The sequence below is a fragment of the Carassius gibelio genome, chromosome B4 (assembly GCF_023724105.1).
Source record: "Carassius gibelio isolate Cgi1373 ecotype wild population from Czech Republic chromosome B4, carGib1.2-hapl.c, whole genome shotgun sequence".
NCBI lineage: Eukaryota > Metazoa > Chordata > Actinopteri > Cypriniformes > Cyprinidae > Carassius > Carassius gibelio.
The window spans coordinates 24876292-24899698 of NC_068399.1; the positions used below are offsets into that span (position 1 = coordinate 24876292).

Sequence of the window (23407 nt, forward strand, 5' to 3'; positions counted from 1 at the left end):
ATATGTCATATCATATAGGCACAAATATAGTATTTTATGTGTTTTAAACTGTAATTGATTACATACATGTACAAACCTATATTTTTGTTTCTTATGTAACGACAAACTACAAATAAAATAGGAATGTTTATCACAGTTTTCTTGTTATAATTCCTAATATAATTTAAAATATGTTCATGCGCCGTTCCCGCTCTTCTTCGCGCCTGCAGCACACCGGAAATTGTCATTGCCTCATCTATTGCATTGCTCCCTGGTGACTGTCACTTCCGTATGATCGCATTAAGCAACACGCTGCTGTGCGACACATTCACGTAGACACACTAAAGTCCAAACCTTGCTTAAAAAACTGATTTATCACACCGAAATGCATATCAAAACAGGTAAGAGGGAGCTTTAAGTTGTATTTCGCTGGCTTATAGTGAGCGTGTTTTGTAATATGAAGTTGTTTCGCTTGAGTGGGGCGGAATGACACTTACGAAACTTTTGTTTCTCGATCTTTCTGATGTCACTGTCATCTTTCTTTGTTATCATTTATGTTTGAAATGATCTGAAATTATAAGCAGGGGCTCTTATTTAATCCAACGGGTCAGGTTTATTGTGCTGAGCGGTGTATCCCGATGTAAAGGCGGTTGTTATGGGCGCTAAACATCCAAACACAAGCGGCCTGCTGTTAGCATTAGCATTCTTAACGACAAAATCTCTTTTAAGGCTCGTTAATGCTATCTTGGCTCAAATTTGTCTGTATAATAATGGCCTAGATTTACAAACACGTTAATTTTGTTCATTTAGACAATAATAAATGCGTGCCAGTATCTACGTTTTGTGTCGTTTCCAGGCTGGTGTGGAATGACTGCGTGAAGGTAACTTACTGAAATCACCGAACTGTAATGAGATGTGTTATTAATAAATGTTGTTTAGGAGTAGGGAATGTTTTACAGATTTGTCTTATTTTCTGCCGTTGGGCCTCCGATTCTGCAGATGCGAATGAGGTGCCGACCAGAAATTTCCAGTTACATCTTATTGCTATGGCTCATTTACTCGACTCGTTGCTTTGCTTGGGCCATTTCTCTGTGTGTAAATAAATAAATGTGTGTGTGTATATATATATATATATATATATGCTGGGTAGGCGAAATCATTATTAGATGATATTTACAAAGACTCCGTGCAGCCCAAAAATAACAATTAATTGTCATTGTAAATCTTTGACAATATCCTTTAAACCACTAGGTTTTAAAGAATTTGTTTTTTTTTTCTTCTCTCATAAACAATGCAATTTAGTATTGATAAATATGCCTTTTGCGCTGAAAGCCGATGGAAGATTTATTTTTCCAATTAAGTTTTACATTTTAAGTTACTTGAAACTTGCAAAGTTTTTATTCAGAAGTTCATATAATGGATTGTTTTTAAAAATGTTCCACCAGGAATAAGTATTTTTAATCTGATACTAAATGAAAAATCGTATTTAATATTTATTATGTGTGTTGTCAGCTGTTTTTCATTACTATTGTGCGTAATAAAAGTTTTAAAAATTTCTTTTAAAATACACCGGTCTGGCCATGAAAATAGCCATACATGCTGATTTGGCAATAAAATTAAATAAATATAAAGTCACTTTTGTCAGTTAATTTGATGCAGAAACTCAAACTCAATGTTTGGGACAATCCAACATGTTTCATAACAGTTTGCTTGTTATGTCATTGAATAATTGAATCAAATTTTTTTATTAGGTACTTGGGAGTCAAGCAATGCAGCGTGCGAGTCCGACCCCTTGTGTGATCCTGCCGTCCTAGTGTCACCCTCTAAACCTGAACCACAGATCCGAAACCGTCGCCTCTCCCCCGGCTCTGGCAGCTGCGGTGGGGGAGGAGGGGGCTGTTCCTCTGGGATGGATAAACGTCAAGCCTCACCAGGTAGCCTTGAAGGTTCTCTGAATGGGGTGGGTCACACCCAGACCTTTACGCACAGAGAGCGTCGTGTCCCAAATAAATCAAGAAGCTTTCGGCGTGACGGCCCAAGACCAGGGCCACGTTCGGACGAGAGACACTCCAGAATTGGTCAGAAAGAACGTTGGGTAGACAACAGCCTGTCTTTGCTCAAACCTCCACCTGCTTTCCCAGTGAAGGACAGTCCCGCCAAACTGCAGCCAGCCATCAGCTACGCCTCCAAGGTGAAGGCAGGGGGAGGTTCTGTTGGGGCGGCCGAAGAACCCCCTGGTATCGGGGTTTTGCTGCAGAACCAGTGGGGACTCAGCTTTATCAGCGATGGGCCGGAGGCAGATGTTCCCCAGGAGGAATCTCCAGATCTCCACCCACTTGCTGCTGGAGATGTTACTGTAAAACCAGCCCATGTCTCTTCAGAGTCTCTGCCTGGTCAGGTCACGAGAGGCTCCGAGAGTTCAGAGGAGCTGCTGCTTAGCTGTCGCCACCTGGAGGAAGCATTGGAGTATCACACACAAGGTAAGATGATACATTTAATTTTTAGGTTTCAAAAGGCTTTCTCGTGTGTATTTCTTAACTTACTCTTAATTGTTTTTGATCTGCAGAATGGAAAGCAATATTATGGAGACAAAAACAAGGTTGGTGTTTGAATGTTTTTCTTAATCTCCATTAGGGCCGCATGATATGTCAAAATTAAATCCGTATCTTTATATGGCAATTGTTAAATCACAGTTTTTCTGAGTTTCATTCTGAAACCTGACAGTGTATGGATCAATTTTCTGGCAATCTGTCAAAAATGAAGGAATTAATACATGTTGGTATTATAATTTTACAGTTATTATTAAATACTGTATTTTTATTAAGGTTACAATGTTGTAGTGCATTTCTTATTTTATTTAATTATGATCACAAAATCAAAGTAAATCTTTTTTTTATTTAATCAAAAATTTCATCTTAATTATTATTTATTTTTTCTTATCTCAATAAGATAAGTCATTTTATAGAATTTGTCAAACACAGTCGAAATATTTTCTGTGAAAACTCAAGGAAAGATATAACTTGTAACAGTGTGTTTGTTTATATATATATAAACATATCTGTTAAACGTTCTTGTATGAACTAAATTATTTTAGACTAAATTTGACTAATTAATTAGCGCAATTTCAAGTCACTTTTATTTATATAGTGCTTTTAACAACACAAATTGTCAAAGCAGCTTTACAGTTTAACATAGCAATGTCAGTTTTCTTCCAATATTATGTAGCCCTATTATCCATAAAACAAGCAGAATTACCTTTTTGTTTTATGTTTTAAGATAATTTTCACAATTTTTACAGGTTTCCTTTGTTTTTCAGACCCTGCAAAGGTTGTTTGGTACAAGAATGCCCTGGAGTCACCTGCCTAGCACACACTACCACATCACCACAATCACACACACACACTCGAAACACACCCTGCACTCAGGTTCTCATCCCCTCAATGTTTCTGCTGAGACACTTTAGGACTAGTTCCCCTATGAAGATAATGTCTTGGACTTCTCGGTTGCCTTACAACAGAGTCTGCCTCAGGCGCAGAGTCCCTCTGCATACCTCTGTCATTTTAATGGTGGAGAATTGTTTCTTTTAAGAAAAAAAAACTGCAGTTTTACAGTTAATAAATCCCTTTTATTCCTCCCTTGTTCCTACTTTTGTGCAAGTGGTTAAATCAAGCACTTTCTGACCTGTAGTTGAACACTTCATCCCTTTCTCTAAAGACTGACTTTGTTTTTAGAACCAAATCCTGAATGTCTTCATCAGTCTTCCCTCCGGTGATAATCCCTTTCTTGATACATAAATTGTTCTCATGAAGTTTACAGAGGTGCCATTGGCACGTTACAGCAGCACCTTCAAATGTCTATTGGTCTTAATGCTGTTTTTTTAATATATATATATTTCACCCAGATTGAATGTCGGTCATAAATCCTAATAGGAATCCGTTGCTGTGTATGACCTAATTTTTTTTTTTTTTTTTTATAGAAACATACAAATAATTTACACTGGAAGATGTTCAGAGATTTAATCAAACAGTGTTGCCTAACAAAAATGAATAAACTTGTTAAAATATTTCATGGGCTTTTGGTTTTTGTATAAATTTATAGGAAATAAACATATGGATAAGATATTTAGTATTTTAGTAATTGATCTATTATCAATTTTCCATATCACTTTTTTTATGTAGAGTCACAGGGTGTTTCCATAACACACCTGAAATTCTGCTGTATGGAATGATCTTGCAGTCTATTTTGAAAGAAATAATTCACCCAAAAATAAAAAAATGTGAGTTTGTTTCTTCATCAGAACAGATTTGGAGAAATTTTGAATTACATCACTTGGTCACCAATGGATCCTCTGCAATGAATGGGTGCCGTTAGAATAAGAGTCCAAACAGCTGATTAAAACATCACAATAATCCACACCACTCCAGTCTATAAATTTACGTCAAGGTTTTTTTTTTTTTTTTTTTTTTTAATCAGCTGTTTGGACTCTCATTCTGAAGACACCCATTCATTGCATCGGATCAAATGGTGAGCAAGTGATTTAATGCTATAGATCGGTTCTCATGAAGAAACAAGCTCATCTTCTACATTGATGGCCTGAGGGTTTTTTTTTTTTTGGGACATTTAAATTTTTGGATGAACTTCCTTTAGTGACGTATAATGTAAATGTGAGTTTAATACTGCTTTTATACAGCATTTCAACACATACGTAATCAAATGATTTGAAGCTTTGGGTCAATAGGATGTTTTTTATTCAGTGTTTTTACAAAAATATTTAACAGTTCTCCTTTAACTGAGCTATAAAACTACTTCTGTCCCAGATGCAAAAATTAATGTTGCGTGAGGATGAATAATGGGATCAATGCGTGCAACATGACTTTAGTGCAACTGAAATTCCAGATCCAAACATCAGTCCCTCCATGTGACCTCCACTTCATCTGTTCTGTACCTAAAAGCACAATAGACAATAAATGATCACAGCTAAACAAGAATTTTTTTTAAATCTCAGATCTATATTTAATCTTAGCATAATGATGAAAATAGCATGGTTATCTGTGACACAAAGCAAATTTTTTTAATTAAAGGAATAGTTTACCCAAAATTGAAATGCAAAACAGTTTAAAAAATATTTATGAGGGTTTGATGTGAGGAATAGGGAATAGACTGGATGAAGAATTATTATGAATTATGGACCTTTTAAGTTGTAGTGTCTATATAATGGATTTGCTTATTTTCAAACACAGCTTTGCACGTCATAAAACATCAACTGATGGACTGGACTGGAGTCATGTGCATTAATTTATGGTGATGTTTTTATCAGCTTTTTTGGACTCATTCTGGCGGCACACATTCACTGCACAGGATCCACTGGTGAAAAATTGATGGAATGCTACATATCTATTATATTGGATGAAATTGATGGGAATAGTCTCTGCAGGAAAGTAATGGGAGTTATCAGATCGGGGTGTTTTTAGACCATGATACCTGATTGGCTGACGTCATAGTGACGGTAGGCTCTCGTAATATTCGTGCTTACATATTATTACATTTATATAAATATATTTTAAATATACGTTTAACCAATCATTTTATATACAAATAATAAATGCATAATATATGTATATAAAATTAAAGTTTTAGTCTTTAGTTTTAGTCAGGCAATAACTCAGACACGTCTTGATAGGAAAAACATCTCGGTTACGTATGTAACCTTGGTTCCCTGAATAGGGAACGAGATGCTGCGGTGACGTCACCACGTATGGGAACACCTCCGGTGTGACGAATGTCTGAAGCCCTATACCATCCCGCCAATCCTATTGGCCAAATGGCGCATAGCACCACCCTGCGCATGCGCGCGCATGATATACCTGGGTGCAGCGCGCCATTTCGCTCAGATTTCATGACTGAAGATGAAGAGTTATCAAGGTACGGAACGGCCAGAACCGCAGCATCTCGTTCCCTATTCAGGGAACCAAGGTTACATACGTAACCGAGATGTTCCCTATCATAGGTCACTTCGATGCTGCGGTGACGTCACCACGTATGGGAACGATATACCAAAACGCCTGACGTACCTGATAACTGAGATCCGAGGAAGCATCTGCTCAAGCGGAGAGAACCCGGGAGCCAGGAGCCATCCTCACATCCAGACTGTAGGACTTGATAAAAGTGCTCGGTGAGGACCATCCTGCCGCAGCACAGATATCATCCATAGAAGATCCACTGAGAAAAGCTTGAGAAGAAGCCACAGCTCAAGTGGAATGAGCCTTAATTCCTAAGGGCGAAGCGAGTCCGCGCGCCTCATAGGCCAAAGAAATTGCCTCCACCAGCCAATGGGACATGCGCTGTTTTGGAACCGCATGGCCCTTACTTTATGTCCAAGACAGACCAACAGCTGGTCAGATCCACGCCAAGGGGCCGTGCGATCCACATAAGTCTTTAAAGCTCTCACAGGGCAAAGACTTAGATCTTCTGATCCAGCCTCAGCAGGTGAAAAAAGCTTCCAGGAACACTTGCTGAAAGCGAAAGAGGTTAGATGCGACCTTAGGAACATAGTTAGGCCTGGGCCGCAGCAGCACCTTCACAGAGCCCGGTGCAAATTCCATGCATGAGGATGAAACAGAAAGAGCCTGTAAATCCCCAACTCTCTTGAGGGAGGATAAAGCCATGAGAAGAAGTGTCTTCAGTGTCAAGAATTTATCCGATACGGTCTCCAAGGGCTCAAACGGATGCCCTGATAAACCTAGCAACACAATGGATAAACCCCATGAAGGAACTCGCACAGGGCGGAAAGGCCTCAGCCGTCGCGCACGCTGTACGAAACGAGAAACTAGTGGATGACGCCTCATAGAGGCACCGCCTATGTATTCGTGGTAAGCTGAAATGGCTGCCACGTAAACCTAAAAGTGGCTGGTGTTATGTCATCCGAAAAACAATCCTGGAGGAACTCCAGCACTGAAGCCACTGGGCAGTAAACTGGATCCACATTACGATTGCCACACCAGGCTGTAATCAGTCTCCACTTGAAAGCATATAAGCGTCTCGTAGAAGCTGCTCTAGAATTCAATATAGTCTCAGTGGTTTCAACAGAAAGACTGGGACATACTAATGCACTCCGCTCAGTGGCCACGCCCACAGTTTCCACAGATCCGGCCTCGGGTGCCAAATCAGCCCCTGTGCTTGTGATAATAAATCCTGTCTGAGGGGAATCTCCAAGGAGAGCCCGCTAGCAGACTGATCAGATCCGCAAACCACGGCTGCGTGTGCCATCGCGGAGCCACCAGCAGCAGCTGATCCACTCTATCCCACCGTATTCTGCATAATACCGCTGGGATCAAACGAATCGGAGGAAAAGCATACAGACTGGTCGTGGGCCAGCTGTGAGCTAATGCATCCACGCCCAGGGGCGATGGGGGCATAGGGAGAACCATAGCGGGCAATGCGTAGTCATGTTTGACGCGAATAAATCCACTTTCGCTTGCCGAATATCCGCCATAAAAGATTCACCGTCTGGAGGTGTAATCTCCATTCTCCCTGTTCCAGAGCCCGTCTGGATAGCATATCTGCTCCGAAGTTCAAACGTCCGGGGACATGAACAACTCGGATCGACAGAAATTTTCTCTGAGACCAGAGAAGAACATGTCTCGCCAGCCTGCACAGGGGGCGAGAGTGTAATCCTTCCTAATGATTCAGGTATGAGACAAACGCTGTGCTGTCTGATCTGAGCAGCACAAGACGGCCGATCAGCAGATTCGCGAATTACTGGAGAGCTAGAAAACTGCCAGTAATTCCAACCGGTTATATACCAACTGCGTTGTGCAGCTGTCCACACTCCATGGGCTGGTAGCCCTTGACAAACAGCTCCCCAACCGGTCAAAGACGCATCCGTCGTGACGGTCTCTGGGAAAGCTCAAATCCCCAGCCGAACCCCGGTAGGAGAAACTCGGTTGGCATCCATAGCTTTAATGACATCACACAACTCCGTGTCACCGAAATCGTCGGATGCGGAAGACAACGGGGTGAAATATTTCGTCTTACCGCCCACTTTTCCACTGAAAAGGGCGCATGTGAAGTAACCCCAGACAAATTACGGGGAATGCCGCTGCCAATCGTCCAAGTGGTTAACAGGCGGACGCCCTGGAGCCGCAACGGGGCCAGAGCTACATCCATGCATTGAGAAGTACGGGGTCTACGACTTCTATAGCCCCTTTGCTCAGCAGAGTTGACATCTCCTGTCACAACACTGATATTACCATCAGTCTACCACCGTGGAAAGAATTCAGCGGAAAGAGGCGGGCCTCTAAAAAACGAATTGGTGTATCCGTGACAATTGTGCGTAACACCCATTGAGAAATGCCGGGCAAGCGTTCCACGCGACCCAAAACGATACTAGCAGTCTCAAATTTCCGCTTTCTGCAACGCTGTCATACACATAATGTCCGTGCACGGAAAAGCCTGCGGCATTCGTGCACAGGGGAAGTGTATGCATAAGAGCTATTGCGTCCCGTTGTGTATATTCCTGAACGTGTCCACGGCAGGAATTAGACCAACGAATTGAACATCAGGCTCTGCCGCTAACTAAAACGGCGGCTGTGCGAGCCGTCATAAACGGGTCGTCTGTGTAAGACCCTTGAATCGCCCCTCAAGATCTGAAAGCTGGATTGCGCAGTGTCTGAGGGATTATTATTTATTATTACGCCTGGCGTCACAGCCCGATCCAATGCTGCTCGAAGCGCTGTTTGCTGCGAGACAGTCAATGTTAGAGCGTAGGGACTGCAGTGAGAGTGTTGGATGCGCATTAGCGGTCCAACAGCACTCTCTAGTGGAGGGCACAGTCCCTGGCGAACATGAAGTAAAGCGCATGCGTAAACTCGCTGCGTTTCGTTGTGTATAATCCTGTTGCGTATCCACGGCAGGATTAAATTCACCAAGATAAAAATCGGGCCACGTCGCCATTGCGAGAACGTGGCGGCTGTATGAGCAGTCATAAACTGGCCATCTCTGCCAGCCTTTTGTGCCGTCCCTCAAACTCTGAAGGCTGGATTGTGCAGAGTGTCTGAGGGGGCGCTCAAATGATAGCTCAATCCAATGATGCTCGAGGTGGCTTTGCTGCGAGACAGTCAATGTTAGAGCGTGGGGATTGCAGTGAGAGGGTTGGATGTGCATTAGCAGTCCAACAGCACTCTCTAGTGGAGGGCACAGACCCTGGCAAACATAGAAGGAAAGCGCAAGCGTCAAACTCGCCGCGTTTCGTTGTGTATAATCCTGAAGCGTGTTCACGGCAGGATTTAATCCAACAAGATAACATTAGGCCACGCCGCTAGCGAGAACGCGGCAGCTGTGTGAGCCGTCATAACTGGCCATATTCGCCAGTCTCTCGTGGCGTCCCTCAGACTCTGAAGGCTGGATTGTGCAGAGTGTCTGAGGGGGCGCTCAAATGATAGCTCAATCCAATGATGCTCGAGGTGCCTTTGCTGCGAGACAGTCAATGTTAGAGCGTGGGGACTGCAGTGAGAGGGTTGGATGTGCATTAGCAGTCCAACAGCACTCTCTAGTGGAGGGCACAGACCCTGGCAAACATGAAGCAAAGCGCATGCGTCAAACTCGCTGCGTTTCGTTGTATATAATCCTGAAGCGTGTTCACGGCAGGATTTAATCCAACAAGAAAACATTAGGCCACGCCGCAAGCGAGAACGCGGCAGCTGTGTGAGCCGTCATAAACTGGCCATATTTGCCAGCCTCTTGTGGCGTCCCTCAGACTCTGAAGGCTGAATAGTGCAGTGTCTGAGGGGGCGCTCAAATAACAGCTCAGTTCAGTGACGCTCGAAGTGCATGTGCTGCGAGACAGTCAATGTTAGAGCGTGGGGACTGCAGTGAGAGGGTTGGATGTGCATTAGCAGTCCAACAGCACTCTTCAGTGGAGGGCACAGACCCCGGCAAACATAGAAGGAAATGCATGCGTCAAACTCGCTGTGTTTCGTTGTGTATAATCCTGAAGCGTGTCCACGGCAGGATTTAATCCAACAAGATAAACATAGGGCCACGCCGCTAGCGAGAACGCGGCAGCTGTGTGAGCCGTCATAAACTGGCCAAATTCGCCAGTCTCTTGTGCCGTGCCTCAAACTCTGAAGACTGAATTGTGCAGTGTCTGAGGGGCGCTCAAATAACAGCTCAGTTCAGTGACGCTCGAAGTGCTTGTGCTGCGAGACGGTCAATGTTAGAGAGTGGGGAAAGAACGAGAGGCTTCTCGTAAAGAACCGTAATAGAGAATAAAATTTGCCGAAATAGACACGACTCGAAACGTCTAGACGAGACTAGGTCGCGGCGGAGTTTGGCGCGATCCGTTCGGCTAGAGAGGTAACTTAGTCAAACGGCATCGCTATATAATAGCAGTCCGCCATGTAGCACACTGAGGAAGGGGAAGCGCGTTTCTCCTGTCCGCTCGGAGGGAGAGAACCGCTTATGCAGGTCAGAGCCTACTCTGAGTAGAAGCTGCGGTTAGACAACATAGTATAAAGCAAAACTGCTCTGATCAACGCGCTCGAGTAGGGGAGAGCGAGCAAGTGGAAACTCCAGTGCATCACTGTACTCATAGTCAAGCCGCACATATCGCCCCTAACCAACACCTCGTGCGGGGCCTCGGCGACCGCAGAAGCGAACGGTGGGGGTTAGACGCGAGGCGACTGAAGAAATAGACTCCAGAGCGCGGATACTTTTCTTATTTTACCATAGCCGTAGGCTATCACAGAGAGAACATGAGAGAGGCTGCAAACGAATCTCTCATGAGTGCCTCCCTGTGATAAACCCATATACGGCTCTTACCTTTCGTTGACTCATCGCGTCCGCGAAAGAGGAGTTAACACTGCTCGAAGAAAATCGCTGGAGAACGCGAGATGATAGGGCACAGAAGATTCGCTATTCCTGAAGGAATGAAATCTGAGCGAAATGGCGCGCTGCACCCAGGTATATCATGCGCGCGCATGCGCAGGGTGGTGCTATGCGCCATTTGGCCAATAGGATTGGCGGGATGGTATAGGGCTTCAGACATTCGTCACACCGGAGGTGTTCCCATACGTGGTGACGTCACCGCAGCATCGAAGTGACCTATGATAGGGAACATGCGCCTCATGCACATTGCAGAAAGCTTCTTTTCCTTCCTCTTGGAGTGGTTCATAGTTCTGCACAGATTGAGGTTTCATTATATACCCAGCTAACGATTAAAGTGTTAGGTAAGGAAGAGCTATTTGTATACAACGAGATGCAAATTTAAATTCTCAACGCGGTCAATATAAATGTGTCTATAATAAACGCAGAGCGCGCGAGACATTTGTTCTTAATGTTTCATTCATTAAGGCCGCACTTTTGGCCATCTTACAAACGTATCTAATGTATATAAATTCGTTATTGCAGCATACTGCAAGCCCATGCATTTTGGTTTATGCAGTTCACGCATTTTATGTAAGTGATTTAATCACTCGTGTGCGAGCTATATACGTTTAACAGTCTTTTATTAGAGGTTTGCAGCGACCGATGCATAACGCATTCCATTGCGCATGTCCTTTCTTGTAGGTGTTCGTGTGTGTGCTGTCACTTTCTTACGTGTGTGTGGTCTTAAAACAACTTTAAGCATGCCTAAAAGACCCAAGAAGAATGAGGAAGCTGTCGAGGGGGAGACTGGCAATGGTGCTGGTAAAGAGTTTTAATAATATATACAAGAAAAAAGTTTGCATCCTCAAAGAGTGCATCAGATAACATGTAGTTTTCTATTACAGAACCTGCAAAGAAAGAGAAAAAGGGGAAGGAGCCAGAGGCCCCAATTCTGTATGAAGATCCTCCAGATAAGACGTCCAGTAAAGATGGCCGAGCGTCTAACATGAAGATCACCTCCTGGAATGTGGACGGTCTGCGTGCGTGGGTCAAAAAGAAAGGCCTTGATGTGAGTTCAGCAAATGTGACATTGACTGTGTTTTACATCTACTGTTGATCCTCCTTGTGTAGTCTAGTCAGTCTCTGTCTTTATTTAGTATTTGTGTGCTTTATGGACTCTTCAATTTCTTTGTTTTTGTCTGTTTGCAGTGGGTGCGTAAGGAGGATCCAGATGTGCTGTGTCTGCAGGAGACTAAGTGTGCTGAGAAAGCCCTGCCATCAGAGATCACTGACATGCCTGAGTATCCACACAAGTACTGGGCTGGATCAGAGGAGAAGGAGGGCTACAGCGGAGTCGCCATGCTCTGCAAGACTGAACCGCTCAGTGTCACCTATGGTATTGGTAAGTGTCTGTTTTCCCCATATTTTTACAGATTTCAGTATTATATGAGCCATGTGAATTGCATAGTTTCATCTAAAATATGCATTTAAAAACACAATGCAAACAACCATGTTTCCTAATTTGTAATCAGAATTGTTTTAAATCTTTTGTCAGCAAAGTTGAACTGCATGCTCCTGCAGTTTTCAAACAAAATAAAAGCACTGTGTTTGAACACAAAGAAATTAAGATGCCTATTTTAATTTGATGTTTGTCCTTACTATACTAAAATTACTATTATTAATAATAGTACAGGTCATGCATTAATAATTTACAGGTCATGCAAGGTCATATTTCTTTATTGATTTAAGTTTTATAATTTAATTATACTATTAATGTTGCTGTTAGTAGTATTAAATATTTTCATTTTACACTTTAATAGTAGTATTGCAATTGTCATGTATTTCGTTATGGATTTCATTATGATTTTAATAATAATGTTATTTTTATTAGTAGCAGCAGCAGTAGTAATATGTAATATTCCAAAGAAAATATTTTACTGTATTATAGTATTGCAATAATTTATTTTTAGATTTAATTCTTATTTAAATTACTTCTGCTTTTGCCGCTTATCTTGTAATATAGTCATATTGAATGGGGAGAATTTTTTTTTATTGTTTCAGTTGTTATTATTGTTGTTAATTTTATTTTTATTTTACAGTACAATAGTTGTCATGTGTATAATTGTTTCCAAAATCCAAATCTTGAATTTGTTGTACGCTTTTAAATCTCATTCTGCTTCAATATAGGTAAAGAGGAACATGATAAAGAAGGTCGGGTGATCACTGCTGAGTTTCCATCTTTCTTCCTGGTCACAGCGTATGTGCCTAATGCCAGTCGTGGGTTGGTGCGACTCGACTACCGTAAGACCTGGGATGTGGATTTCCGGGCCTACCTGAGTGTCTTGGACCAGCGCAAGCCCCTGGTGCTGTGTGGAGATCTGAATGTGGCCCACCAAGAGATTGATCTCAAAAACCCCAAGGGTAACCGCAAGAACGCAGGCTTCACCCCTGAGGAGCGTGAGGGCTTCACCAAACTTCTGGAGGCTGGTTTTACTGACAGTTTTCGGGAGCTGTATCCAGAACAAGCCAATGCCTACACCTTCTGGACCTACATGATGAACGCTCGAGCCAAAAACGTCGGATGGCGTTTGGACTACTTTTTGCTGTCATCAGCCTTGCTTCCAGGTCTGTGTGACAGCAAGATCCGAAACACAGCCATGGGAAGTGACCACTGTCCTATAACCTTGTATTTGGCAGTGTAGATCAGGTATCTCACGGCCCCAAGCTTTTCAGTTTCATCAGTTTCAAGGATCTAGTCCTGTTAGACCTAGAATACTATTTCTTTTCTAAAAACCAAATACAGTCCCATATGTAGGAATATATGTGGTGCAGACACATTAAAAGGAGACGTGAATAAATTGCAATTATTCTGCTTTTATTGGTCGCCTGAAATCAGATTTTGACACTAAATTATCACAAAAAATCGTAATTTCAAGCTCTTTATCCACTTTATATTTGCAATGTTTTAAAAAAAACAACAACATATTTTATCTAAATGACAAACCCTGCCAAACTCATCAGTGTTGATCATAGCAAAATGTTTTGAAGCTTGTAAAAGGATATATGCAAGGATATATGATGTGTATGATTTGAATGAAGTTAAAGATCTTTGGTCTAGCAAAATAGATTTTGTCTTTGGTGCTATTTTAACATCGGGATTTTACATTACTCGTGATTTAGTGAAGTTAGTGGTGGTTAAATGTTACATATGCCACTTTGTTTCAAAAGACCAATGATTTTGCTTATGTGCTTTTTTTTTTCTCCCCGAGTATGTCTGTCTTTAGCCATTTTTCAGATTTTGAACTAAAGTAGTTTATAAAAAAAGAATTTGTCTCTGGTCTTATTTTAATTTTAAACTTAAACCATACAACTCTAAGTAACACATTTTTAAAGCATTATACTTTTCTGTACTCTACAAATTAAAAAGAAGCTGATTAGAATGTATTTATGCATTAGACCATCATGTGTCTATATATTAAAAGAAGGTGGAAATAGTTTCGTTTGTAAACAACATCACGTAAGCCTACAAAGTACATCAAATCTGATACTGTAGTCCAAACTGCTCATAAGGAGTGTAAAATTATGGTCAAGGCTTTAAATACAAGACAGCGAAATTTTTGAATGACATGGCGAAGACTCCTGAATATTAATAAAGGCACGTGATCGAAACTCCCGGAAGGTTACCAAAGCTGGCTTGACTAAATTAAATATTCATGAGCTAAATCCACGGTCCCATCCTTCATAATAAGAGTCTCCTCAATTTGACAACTTTTTAAAACACGAACATAAATCCATATTGTTTCTGGCCCCATGCCCCAGACCAGTCTAGATTAAACCACTTTAACAGTTAAACGCATACAAAACAACAGCTAAAGGAAAGAATGGTTTGAGATCTGGGTTTGTGAGATGGTCTCACAAAACCAGTATAATGTGGTTTTGCACCACCAGAGGGAGAACTCGAATTACACTGTAGACCAGACTAAAGCGGATTAGACCAGAATCTGTGTCTTTCAGTCCAGTGTTTTGAAATGAACAAAATGGTCATGTGGAAACCGCACCGAGATTAAAAATTGTCCCCTCTGATAGCGGCTTTCATCTGAATTGAGATGCACAATTATTGAAAATATTAATTTCTAGATTTTGTTTAAACTTGATTTAAGTTGTAAACAATGGAAACACTTTGGAACAAGAAAATAGAAGGTGAGTATTTTTTTCCTGTTTATATTTCCATTTTCGAAAAAAAATACAACACAACAGATGAACATGTTACAGTGAAAGCAATGTAATGAAATCAGTCATTTTCATGATTATCACGCAACTTCCATTTCGAAAGCATTAAATGCATTTTGATTCAATTTCTTAGGATTTTCAAAAGATAGTGCAGTTACAATTTAAATTCGCTTATATAAAGACAAAGCTGATTAACATGCATGCATATGCTTCCTCTCATTGGATTTTGTTTTTTAAACCAGACCCTCTTTCATTGGTGCGTTTCATCATTCCACCTTCAAGGCTACTGTCTGCAGCCATGTGGCAGGTGACTGAACAGAGACAGGTCCAGCACTATGGATGCTGGAGGAGTTTGTAACCATGGTGACAGAGAGTGTGCCAGAACTTGCTTTTGAATTAAAACTTATTGATGTTTTTAATGGACTTTATACATTACAGGTGGTTCATGAAGACATGGGGGAATCTGAGGCCTGTTTCTTAGACCTCATTCGGACCTTTATTAGCAACCCTAAAGAGAGAGAGCATTTCTTTCAGGTTACAAACACATAAACATGCTCACAACACTTGGCTTTTTGCTTCTTTGCCTTGAAATGAATTATATCCCCTCCCCAAACCTGTGTAATTAACAGAACACTTTCCAAGAGGAATATGGCCCCAAGTTTGACAAAAACCTAAAGTCACTTATGGAAGCCTTCCTCTTGCAGTTTGATCAGATGATTTCAGTCCCAGACCTTTCACAGGTACATCAATAAACATAAAATGTAAAAAGAACTGAACATGGTTACTGTATTATTTCTGCTGCAGTTGGTCTGGTTTTGTTCCTCAGACAGTCTCCTGGCTCAGGACCTGCCCGTCTCTTCTGGAGGAATGTCTTCATTCAGTCTTTGTCCCAAAGCAGATGAAGACCCTGCTTGAAAATCATAGAGCTAATGGAAATCTTCAAGACAATGGTAGACGTTTTGACATTCAAATATTCCATACGTGTAAAAGGAAATAGAAAAAAACAGTTATATCGACAGATTTCTTGGTGAAGAGCTGAATCAGACACACATCAAAAAAACCTCTAAAAAGTCCCCAAAAAAGAAAAGAGACGACAGCGCAGACGTATCCAAAGAATTCACATTTATCAATCATTTGGGTGCCTACACCGGTCAGTTCTTCAAAATGATTCGAAATATTCATTTTGATGAATCACTTTAATATAAGCAACCAAGCAGATTTTAATTATTTTCTGCTTTATTTACTCAGAAGAGTCTTCCTACCAGACCTCTGATGCTTCAAAAGTCCCTTGGTCAGAGGAAGAAACATTCAGCCTCATTGAGATATGGGGGAAAGCAGCGTCCAGCGGAGTCTGAAAAACTGCGCTCGCAATCGACACATATTCAACCTCATCTCAAAGAAGATGTTGGAGAGAGGCTTCACCAGAACTGCAGAGCAATGTCACACCAGGATAAAACGCTTGAAAATGAGCTTTCGACAGTGCCATGAAAACACGTGAGTTCATTCACAAATGCATTTGCAGTCAAAATTAAATAGACTTTCATAATGAATATTTTAGTTTTTTTTGTTTTTACAATGAAAGTCATTTAATGTTTTTATGGCAAAATATAGTTCTGTATAGTTAAAAAATGGATCCATCTTTTTACACAAGACATTACCATGACATTTACTAAGTTTAAAAGGTAAATTAGTAAGATTTTTGTTGTTGTTGAAAGAAAAAAAAAATTATTCAACAACAATGCCTTAAATGATCAAAAATGACAGTTAGGACTAAAAAGAATAATGTTACATTTTAAAAATAAAATGCTGTTCTTTTGAACTTTCTGTTCTTAAAAATATATTCTAAAATGTATCAGTTACCACTAAAAATATTATACAAGATATATATACATATGTTTTTGGAGGAGCAAATAGTTAGTAAGTAGTGAAATAGTTATAATTAGTCTGATTTCTGAAGGATCATGTGACACTGAAGATTGGAGTAATGATGAACATTCAGCTTTGCATCACAGGCACAATATTACTGTTTTAACTGTATTTTTATATAGTTAAATATTTGAACAGAAGGGGTATATAAATATTTGAACCATGAAATTGATTTATTTTTTTTATAAAACAGTTTTTTATTTTCTTTTTTTCAATTATTTCAAGTGACATGAACGTGTGTTTTTTGGCAGTATTAAAGGAGAGAGACCGGAATGGAAGTTCTATAATGTGCTGGAGACAATTCTGTGCCGTAAAGAATCTACAGAACAGGAAGACACTGTTACTGTTGACAGCATTCCAGAAGATTCCTCAGGACAGCAGGCAGAAGATGACACTGATTGGGATGTTCTTGGTCATGTCGGACAAGAGGGTACTCAGAATTTTTGGACATATGCAACAAACTATTTAAGACTTGATATGTTGTTAACAAAAAATGTATTTACCCCCTCTCAAGGCACCAGGAATATCCCATGGACAGACCAGGAAACACAAACACTCATCAGGATCTGGAGAGAGGACAAAACCCAGCGAGAGCTGAGAGGGGTTCTCAAGAATGGGCACATCTTTGCCATGATCTCAAAAAAGATGGCTACTCATGGCTATATCTGAACAGCAGAGCAGTGTCAGAGTCGAGTCAAAAGACTGAAGCTGTGCTTCAAACAGTCTTACGAGAGTAAACAGTGAGTGCTGTTCGACATCACTGTCAAAAAATTCTTGCTACAATACAAGCAAACCCATCTGACATGAGAAACTAGTTTTTTAAAAAGTGTTTTCAAGTGCTATTCTTGATTATTTTTGCAGCATTGAAGGCAAAGACCCAGTTGAATTTAAATACTATAAACAGATGGAGAGAATTATGGCTAATGAAGAACAATGCTCATCACAGATGAAAGAGGAGGAGTCGAGGGACATTGAATATCTGGTGTACAAGTACCAGGAAATAGGTTTGTTCCTGTCATCCTTGTAAATACTGTATTGTGTAAGTCTACTGTTAAAAAATTTGGGGTCAGTATGATTTTTTTGAAAGAAGTTATTTTAATACATAAGGATGCATTAAATCAAAAGTGACAGTAAATACATTTACAATCTCACCAAAGATGCCAAATAAATGCTGTTCTTTTGGACTTTCTATTAATCACAAATTTCTACTACACAAATAGTAAGCTTCACAACTGTTTTCAGCACTGATAATAATAAGAAAAGTTTCTTGAGCAGCAAATCAGCATATAAGAAAGATTTCTGAAGGATCATGTGACACTGATGCTGAAAATTCTGCTTTGCATCACAGGAATAAATGACTTTAATTATCTTAAAAAATTTAAATTATCTTACAAAAATATTACAATAGAAAACAATTATTTTAAATTGTTATAATATTTCACAGTTTTTCTGTATATTTGACCAGAAATGCTTCTTTCAAAAACATTTACTGACCCCAAACCATTTTAAATGAAACAAAAAGAGCACACGCTTTTTAATTTATCAAGAATGGGGATTCATAATTTTTAAGTGTCTAATACTTTTTGGGGTCACTGTGTCATGTCCTCCTGTCATCACCCATCATAGAAACAGCAATGAACTGTATGGACGATAGAAAGAAGGTCGCCTGGTCCGATGCCGAGACACTGATTCTCCTCCAGTTATGGGGCAATGAACAAATCCAGTAGAACCTTCAACGTTGCCCTCACAATGGCCACATCTACTCAGAGATCTCAGAGAAACTGAATGCCCACGGATACCTGCGCTCTGCTGAGCAATGCCACACCAGAATCAAGCGACTCAAAATCAGCTACAGGCACTGCAAGGACAGCATGAGGTCAGTGAAGAGATTCCAAAGGGCTTTATGTTATACAGCTTAAAATAAGAGTGGCATCACATTAGCACATTATTTATTAAAGGGGTCATATGATGGGATTTAAACTTTTCCTTTATATTTGGAGTGTTACAAGCTGTTCATGAACAGATAAGATCCCTAAAGTTGCAAAGATTAAAGTCTCAAACCCAAAGAGATATTCTTTATAATGCCTTGTTTAAACATGCCTCCACATATCTCTGTCACTATGTGGGAAGATTTGCATAACACCGCCCAAATGTTTACGTGGAGAAAGAAGGCGTAACTTTGATTCTCGCTGTAGTAGTACTTGTTGTACTGTTGTTGCTCGTCATGCTGTGGAGACGCTGTGGTTTTATTGGTTTTGTCTCACCGCACCGGGACATGGCATTACAGTATGGCAAGGGGAATAACATTTCTGTCACACACTTGAGGTATTCAGCCAATCACAATGCCCTGGATAGCTGGCCAATCAGCACACACCTCGCTTTTCAGAATGATGAGATTTGTAACAATGCCTTTTAGAAGGCGGAGCATAGAGGAGAAACAATAATGTACAGTATGTGGAAAATTATGTTTTTTTTATTATTATTTTTTTTTTTTACCTAAAACTACATAAAAAAAAATTATTACACCAAATACACAAAAGATTGTTGTTTTTTAGCAATGCCATATGACCCCTTTAATATCGCCTAAGCAGTAAATCAATCAATCAATCAATCAATCAATCACCTTTATTTATATAGTGCTTTAAACAAAATACATTGCGTCAAAGCACTGAACAACATTCATTTGGAAAACAGTGTCTCAATAATGCAAAATGATAGTTAAAGGCAGTTCATCATTGAATTCAGTTATGTCATCTCTGTTCAGTTGAAATAGTGTCTGTTTTTATTTGCAATCAAGTCAATGATATCGCTGTAGATGAAGTGACCCCAACTAAGCAAGCCAGAGGCGACAGCGGCAAGGAACCGAAACTCCATCGGTGACAGAATGGAGAAAAAAACCTTGGGAGAAACCAGGCTCAGTTGGGGGTCAGTTCTCCTCTGACCAGACGAAACCAGTAGTTCAATTCCAGGCTGCAGCAAAGTCAGATTGTGCAGAAGAATCATCTGTTTCCTGTGGTCTTGTCCTGGTGCTCCTCTGAGACAAGGTCTTTACAGGGGATCTGTATCTGGGGCTCTAGTTGTCCTGGTCTCCGCTGGTAAATATAATTTCAGTGTTTTTTCTGTGCAGTTCACCTGAAGCTGGACGTGTAGAATTCAAGTTCTATGATGTGATGGAAGATATTTTTCAAAGGAATGCTTCTTCTAAAGGGTCAGGAGATAGCGAATCATACAAAGGCATCAAATCAGGTACTTTTATTAAACATCTAGTTATATTGTGTGCAAGATCTGAAATGTTCTTTACTTTACTCACCTGCAGGCCATCCAATATGTTAATGAGTATGTTTATTAGAACAGATTCCATCACCAATGGATCCTCTGTAGTGAACGGGTGCCATCAGAACGAGTGGCCAAACAGCTGATATAAACATCATAATAATACACACCACTCCAGTCCATCAGTTAATGCCATGTGAAGTGAGAAGCTTTGTGTTTGTAAGAAACAACTCCATGGAGTGGTGTGAATAACTTGTAGATTATTGTGATATTTTTATCAGCTGTCTGGACTCTTATTTTGAAGGCATTCATTTACTACAGATTATCCATTGGTGAGCAAGTGATGTAATGCTAAATTTCTCCAAATCTGTTTTAATGGTATATCATACTATGTAAAATAAGGGTTATATATTACAGTATATTTGTTTTTTCAGCCCAAAATTATTTTATAAATTGTAGTAATGCCTGATTTTGATACAGCTGTAAAAATGAAGTCTTTCCTTCTGTCAGAATCTCAGGACACCAGCAACAGTGTAGACCAGACAACATCCTGGTCAGATTCTGAAACTGTAGCTCTAATTGATGTTTGGGCAGAAAATGAGGTGCAGGAAGCCCTGAGAGGATCCGTCCATAACATCCACGTGTTTACTGATATGGCACAGAAACTTAACAATCAGGAATTCTTTAAAACACCAGAGCAATGCAGATGGAAAATCAAGAACCTGAAGAAGAATTTCCGCCGGTGTTTTGAAAGAAAAAAGTGAGTTTCTTTTTGCTTGTTGACAGTGGCTTTAACTATTCATTCACTTTGCTTAATCGTTTCTTCTATATTGTTCTCATCTAGATGTGGCATAGAGAAAATAGATTGCAAGTACTATGATAAACTGGAGCAGGTTCTGGGTGAAGAGACCTTTTCCATGGATGTCTATAATGAAGATGATCAAGATGCAGGTTTGTGACTTTGAAATTAATTAATTCATTACTTCATTTTGTTTAGGGTGGATCTCACAGGTCACATTTCATACCAAAATAACAGCAATTTTCAATTAACAGCAATCATGTTTCTTTTAGACATTTTACTTCAGTTTTTCTTATAATTACAGCTACTGATCATCATTAATGTATACTGTGTTTTTGTTTTTATCCATTTGTTCTCTGTCAGAATACCAGCAGGCAGCCATGGTAGCTGTATCTGAGTCCGGCAGGAAGATGACCTGGTCAGACCGGGAGACGCAGACTCTTCTGGACATCTGGGGTGATGACCGTGTGCAGCACAGCCTCATGGCCTGCCCGTAAAACAGGCACATATACAGATATATTTCAAAGAGAATGATGGCACTGGGTTTCAACCGAACAGGCGTGCAGTGCCATTCTCGTGTGAAGAGACTCAAGTCCCAGTTTTACTATGATGGGTGAGTGAGAGCCAAACTCAGCAGGCTTTAGTCCTGGTTACATGTTAAAGATGTTAAAATCTGTTATTGCATTGATGACTAGTTCTTAAGGTTATGTTCAGAATGCAATAATTGTGTTCTGCACAGCATACACTACAGTTAAAAATGTTGGAATAATTAAGATTTAAGACATAAGAGACTTCTGTAAATAAATCAATAGGTAGCTGCAGAAGAAAGCTGCATTTATTTGAATAAAAATATAGTGAAAACAGTAATATTCTGGAATATTAATGCAATATAAAAATATTTTTTTCCTATATTAATATATTTTAAAATAAAATTTATTCTTGTGATGGAAAAACTGAATTTTCAGCATCATTACTCCTGTTTTTAGTGTCACATGATCCTTCAGAATCATTCTAATATGCTGCTTAAGAGACCCGTCTTCTTATAAGTGTTACTTAATATTCTTTTATGGAAATCATAAAAACCCATTTTTTTTAATCATATAATGAATGTAAATTTTAAAACAACAGCATTTGTTAGAAATATATATTTTTTGTAACATAAGTCTTTACTGTCACTTTTGACCAGTTTAATTGGTCCTTGCGGGATATTTTTAGTATTTTTTCTTAAGTATTTTTTCTTTCTTTTTTAATCTCTTACCCCAAACCTCTGACTATTCTTATAAATTGTAATATTTCACAATATTACTTTTTTAAACTGTATTAAATGGCCACAAGTGAGCACTTTCAGCGTTTCAAAAACATTGAAATGTGATGCATATGTATAATAATAGGTAATAAAGCATGGTATCATGCTATTCTGAGCATAAATGTATTATATGTTGAATATTGTGTCCTCTTTTTAATGTGTTTTTCAGCAGGGAGGAGTGTAAATTCTATGATCATCTGGAACGGATTATTCTAAAGGACAGAACATCCGAAGGCCAGGACATCAGTGAGCTGGAATCCATAACAGAATCTGATTCAGGTATCAATCTCAATTTCAGTTAATTAGTTTTCTTTTTTTTGAGATGTAATCCCCCTTTATAGCTAAGATCAGTTCTTCATTATATGAAAATGCTTGAATATAATTAAACTTTTACAGTTGATGCATTCATACTAGTGAAATGTGTTTGCATGCCCAGGCTCCCTTGCTCTCTCCAAACCTCTCACTGCGGACGGCCCGAAGCTGGCATGTTGTGACAGTGAGACACACAATCTTATATCCATCTGGGGCAGCGATGCCATACAGGAGAGGCTGAAAGGCTGCGTCAAACGCAAACCTGTATTCTAGCAGATTGCACTGGTTATGGCCGAGAAGGGCTACAGCAGAACAGACGAACAGTGTCGCTCCAGGATCAAGAGACTGAAGGCCAGTTACCGCCAGTGCTTTGACAATTACAGGTAGATACAACAATGTTGACCTCAAAAGTGGAGTTTTTAAATCTGAAAATTTAATAGATTTTGTTATCACAACCTATAGAAATGAAGGGGAGCAAGTGGAGTGGAAGTTCTTCAAACAGCTAAATAAAATATTTGAGAAATACCCTCTACATGATGCTGAAGCCACCATCGCTCAGGAGACAGAGGCATTTGGGAGAAAACAGGTCTGCAAAAGCACAGAGCTCAGGTGAATCTGAACTGTGAAATTTTTTTTTCTTATTTTAAATTTTTTAAGTGGAAATAATTTCCACAAAAAAGTGCAGAAAAAAATTGCACATATGAAAGCGGCATCAAAAT

At 39.8% G+C, this 23407-nt stretch overlaps 2 protein-coding genes and 1 pseudogene across 4 annotated transcripts; all 3 read left to right on the plus strand.

Moving 5' to 3' along the window:
• Positions 1 to 213: 213 nt before the first annotated feature.
• si:ch211-214j24.10 (uncharacterized protein LOC558894 homolog) lies at positions 214 to 4044 on the plus strand. Its single transcript, XM_052555117.1, has 4 exons — positions 214 to 380; positions 1731 to 2459; positions 2546 to 2578; positions 3296 to 4044. The coding sequence occupies exons 1-4, from the start codon at positions 365 to 367 to the stop codon at positions 3343 to 3345; spliced, it is 828 nt and encodes a 275-aa protein (XP_052411077.1). The 5' UTR covers positions 214 to 364; the 3' UTR covers positions 3346 to 4044.
• Positions 4045 to 11062: 7018 nt separating this feature from the next.
• Positions 11063 to 14169, plus strand: LOC127956617 (DNA-(apurinic or apyrimidinic site) endonuclease-like). 3 transcript variants are annotated; one of them, XM_052554676.1, is made up of 6 exons: positions 11097 to 11204; positions 11386 to 11433; positions 11545 to 11664; positions 11748 to 11911; positions 12052 to 12244; positions 13030 to 14169. In XM_052554676.1, the coding sequence occupies exons 2-6, from the start codon at positions 11400 to 11402 to the stop codon at positions 13542 to 13544; spliced, it is 1026 nt and encodes a 341-aa protein (XP_052410636.1). In that variant the 5' UTR covers positions 11097 to 11204; positions 11386 to 11399; the 3' UTR covers positions 13545 to 14169. The 3 variants fall into 3 exon arrangements, with proteins under 3 accessions (XP_052410638.1, XP_052410636.1, XP_052410637.1); XM_052554677.1 differs by having other exon boundaries at positions 13099 to 14169; XM_052554678.1 differs by lacking the exon at positions 11386 to 11433 and having other exon boundaries at positions 11063 to 11204.
• An 842-nt stretch (positions 14170 to 15011) lies between these two features.
• LOC127956578 (uncharacterized) lies at positions 15012 to 22961 on the plus strand (annotated as a pseudogene).
• The last annotated feature ends 446 nt before the right edge of the window (positions 22962 to 23407 follow it).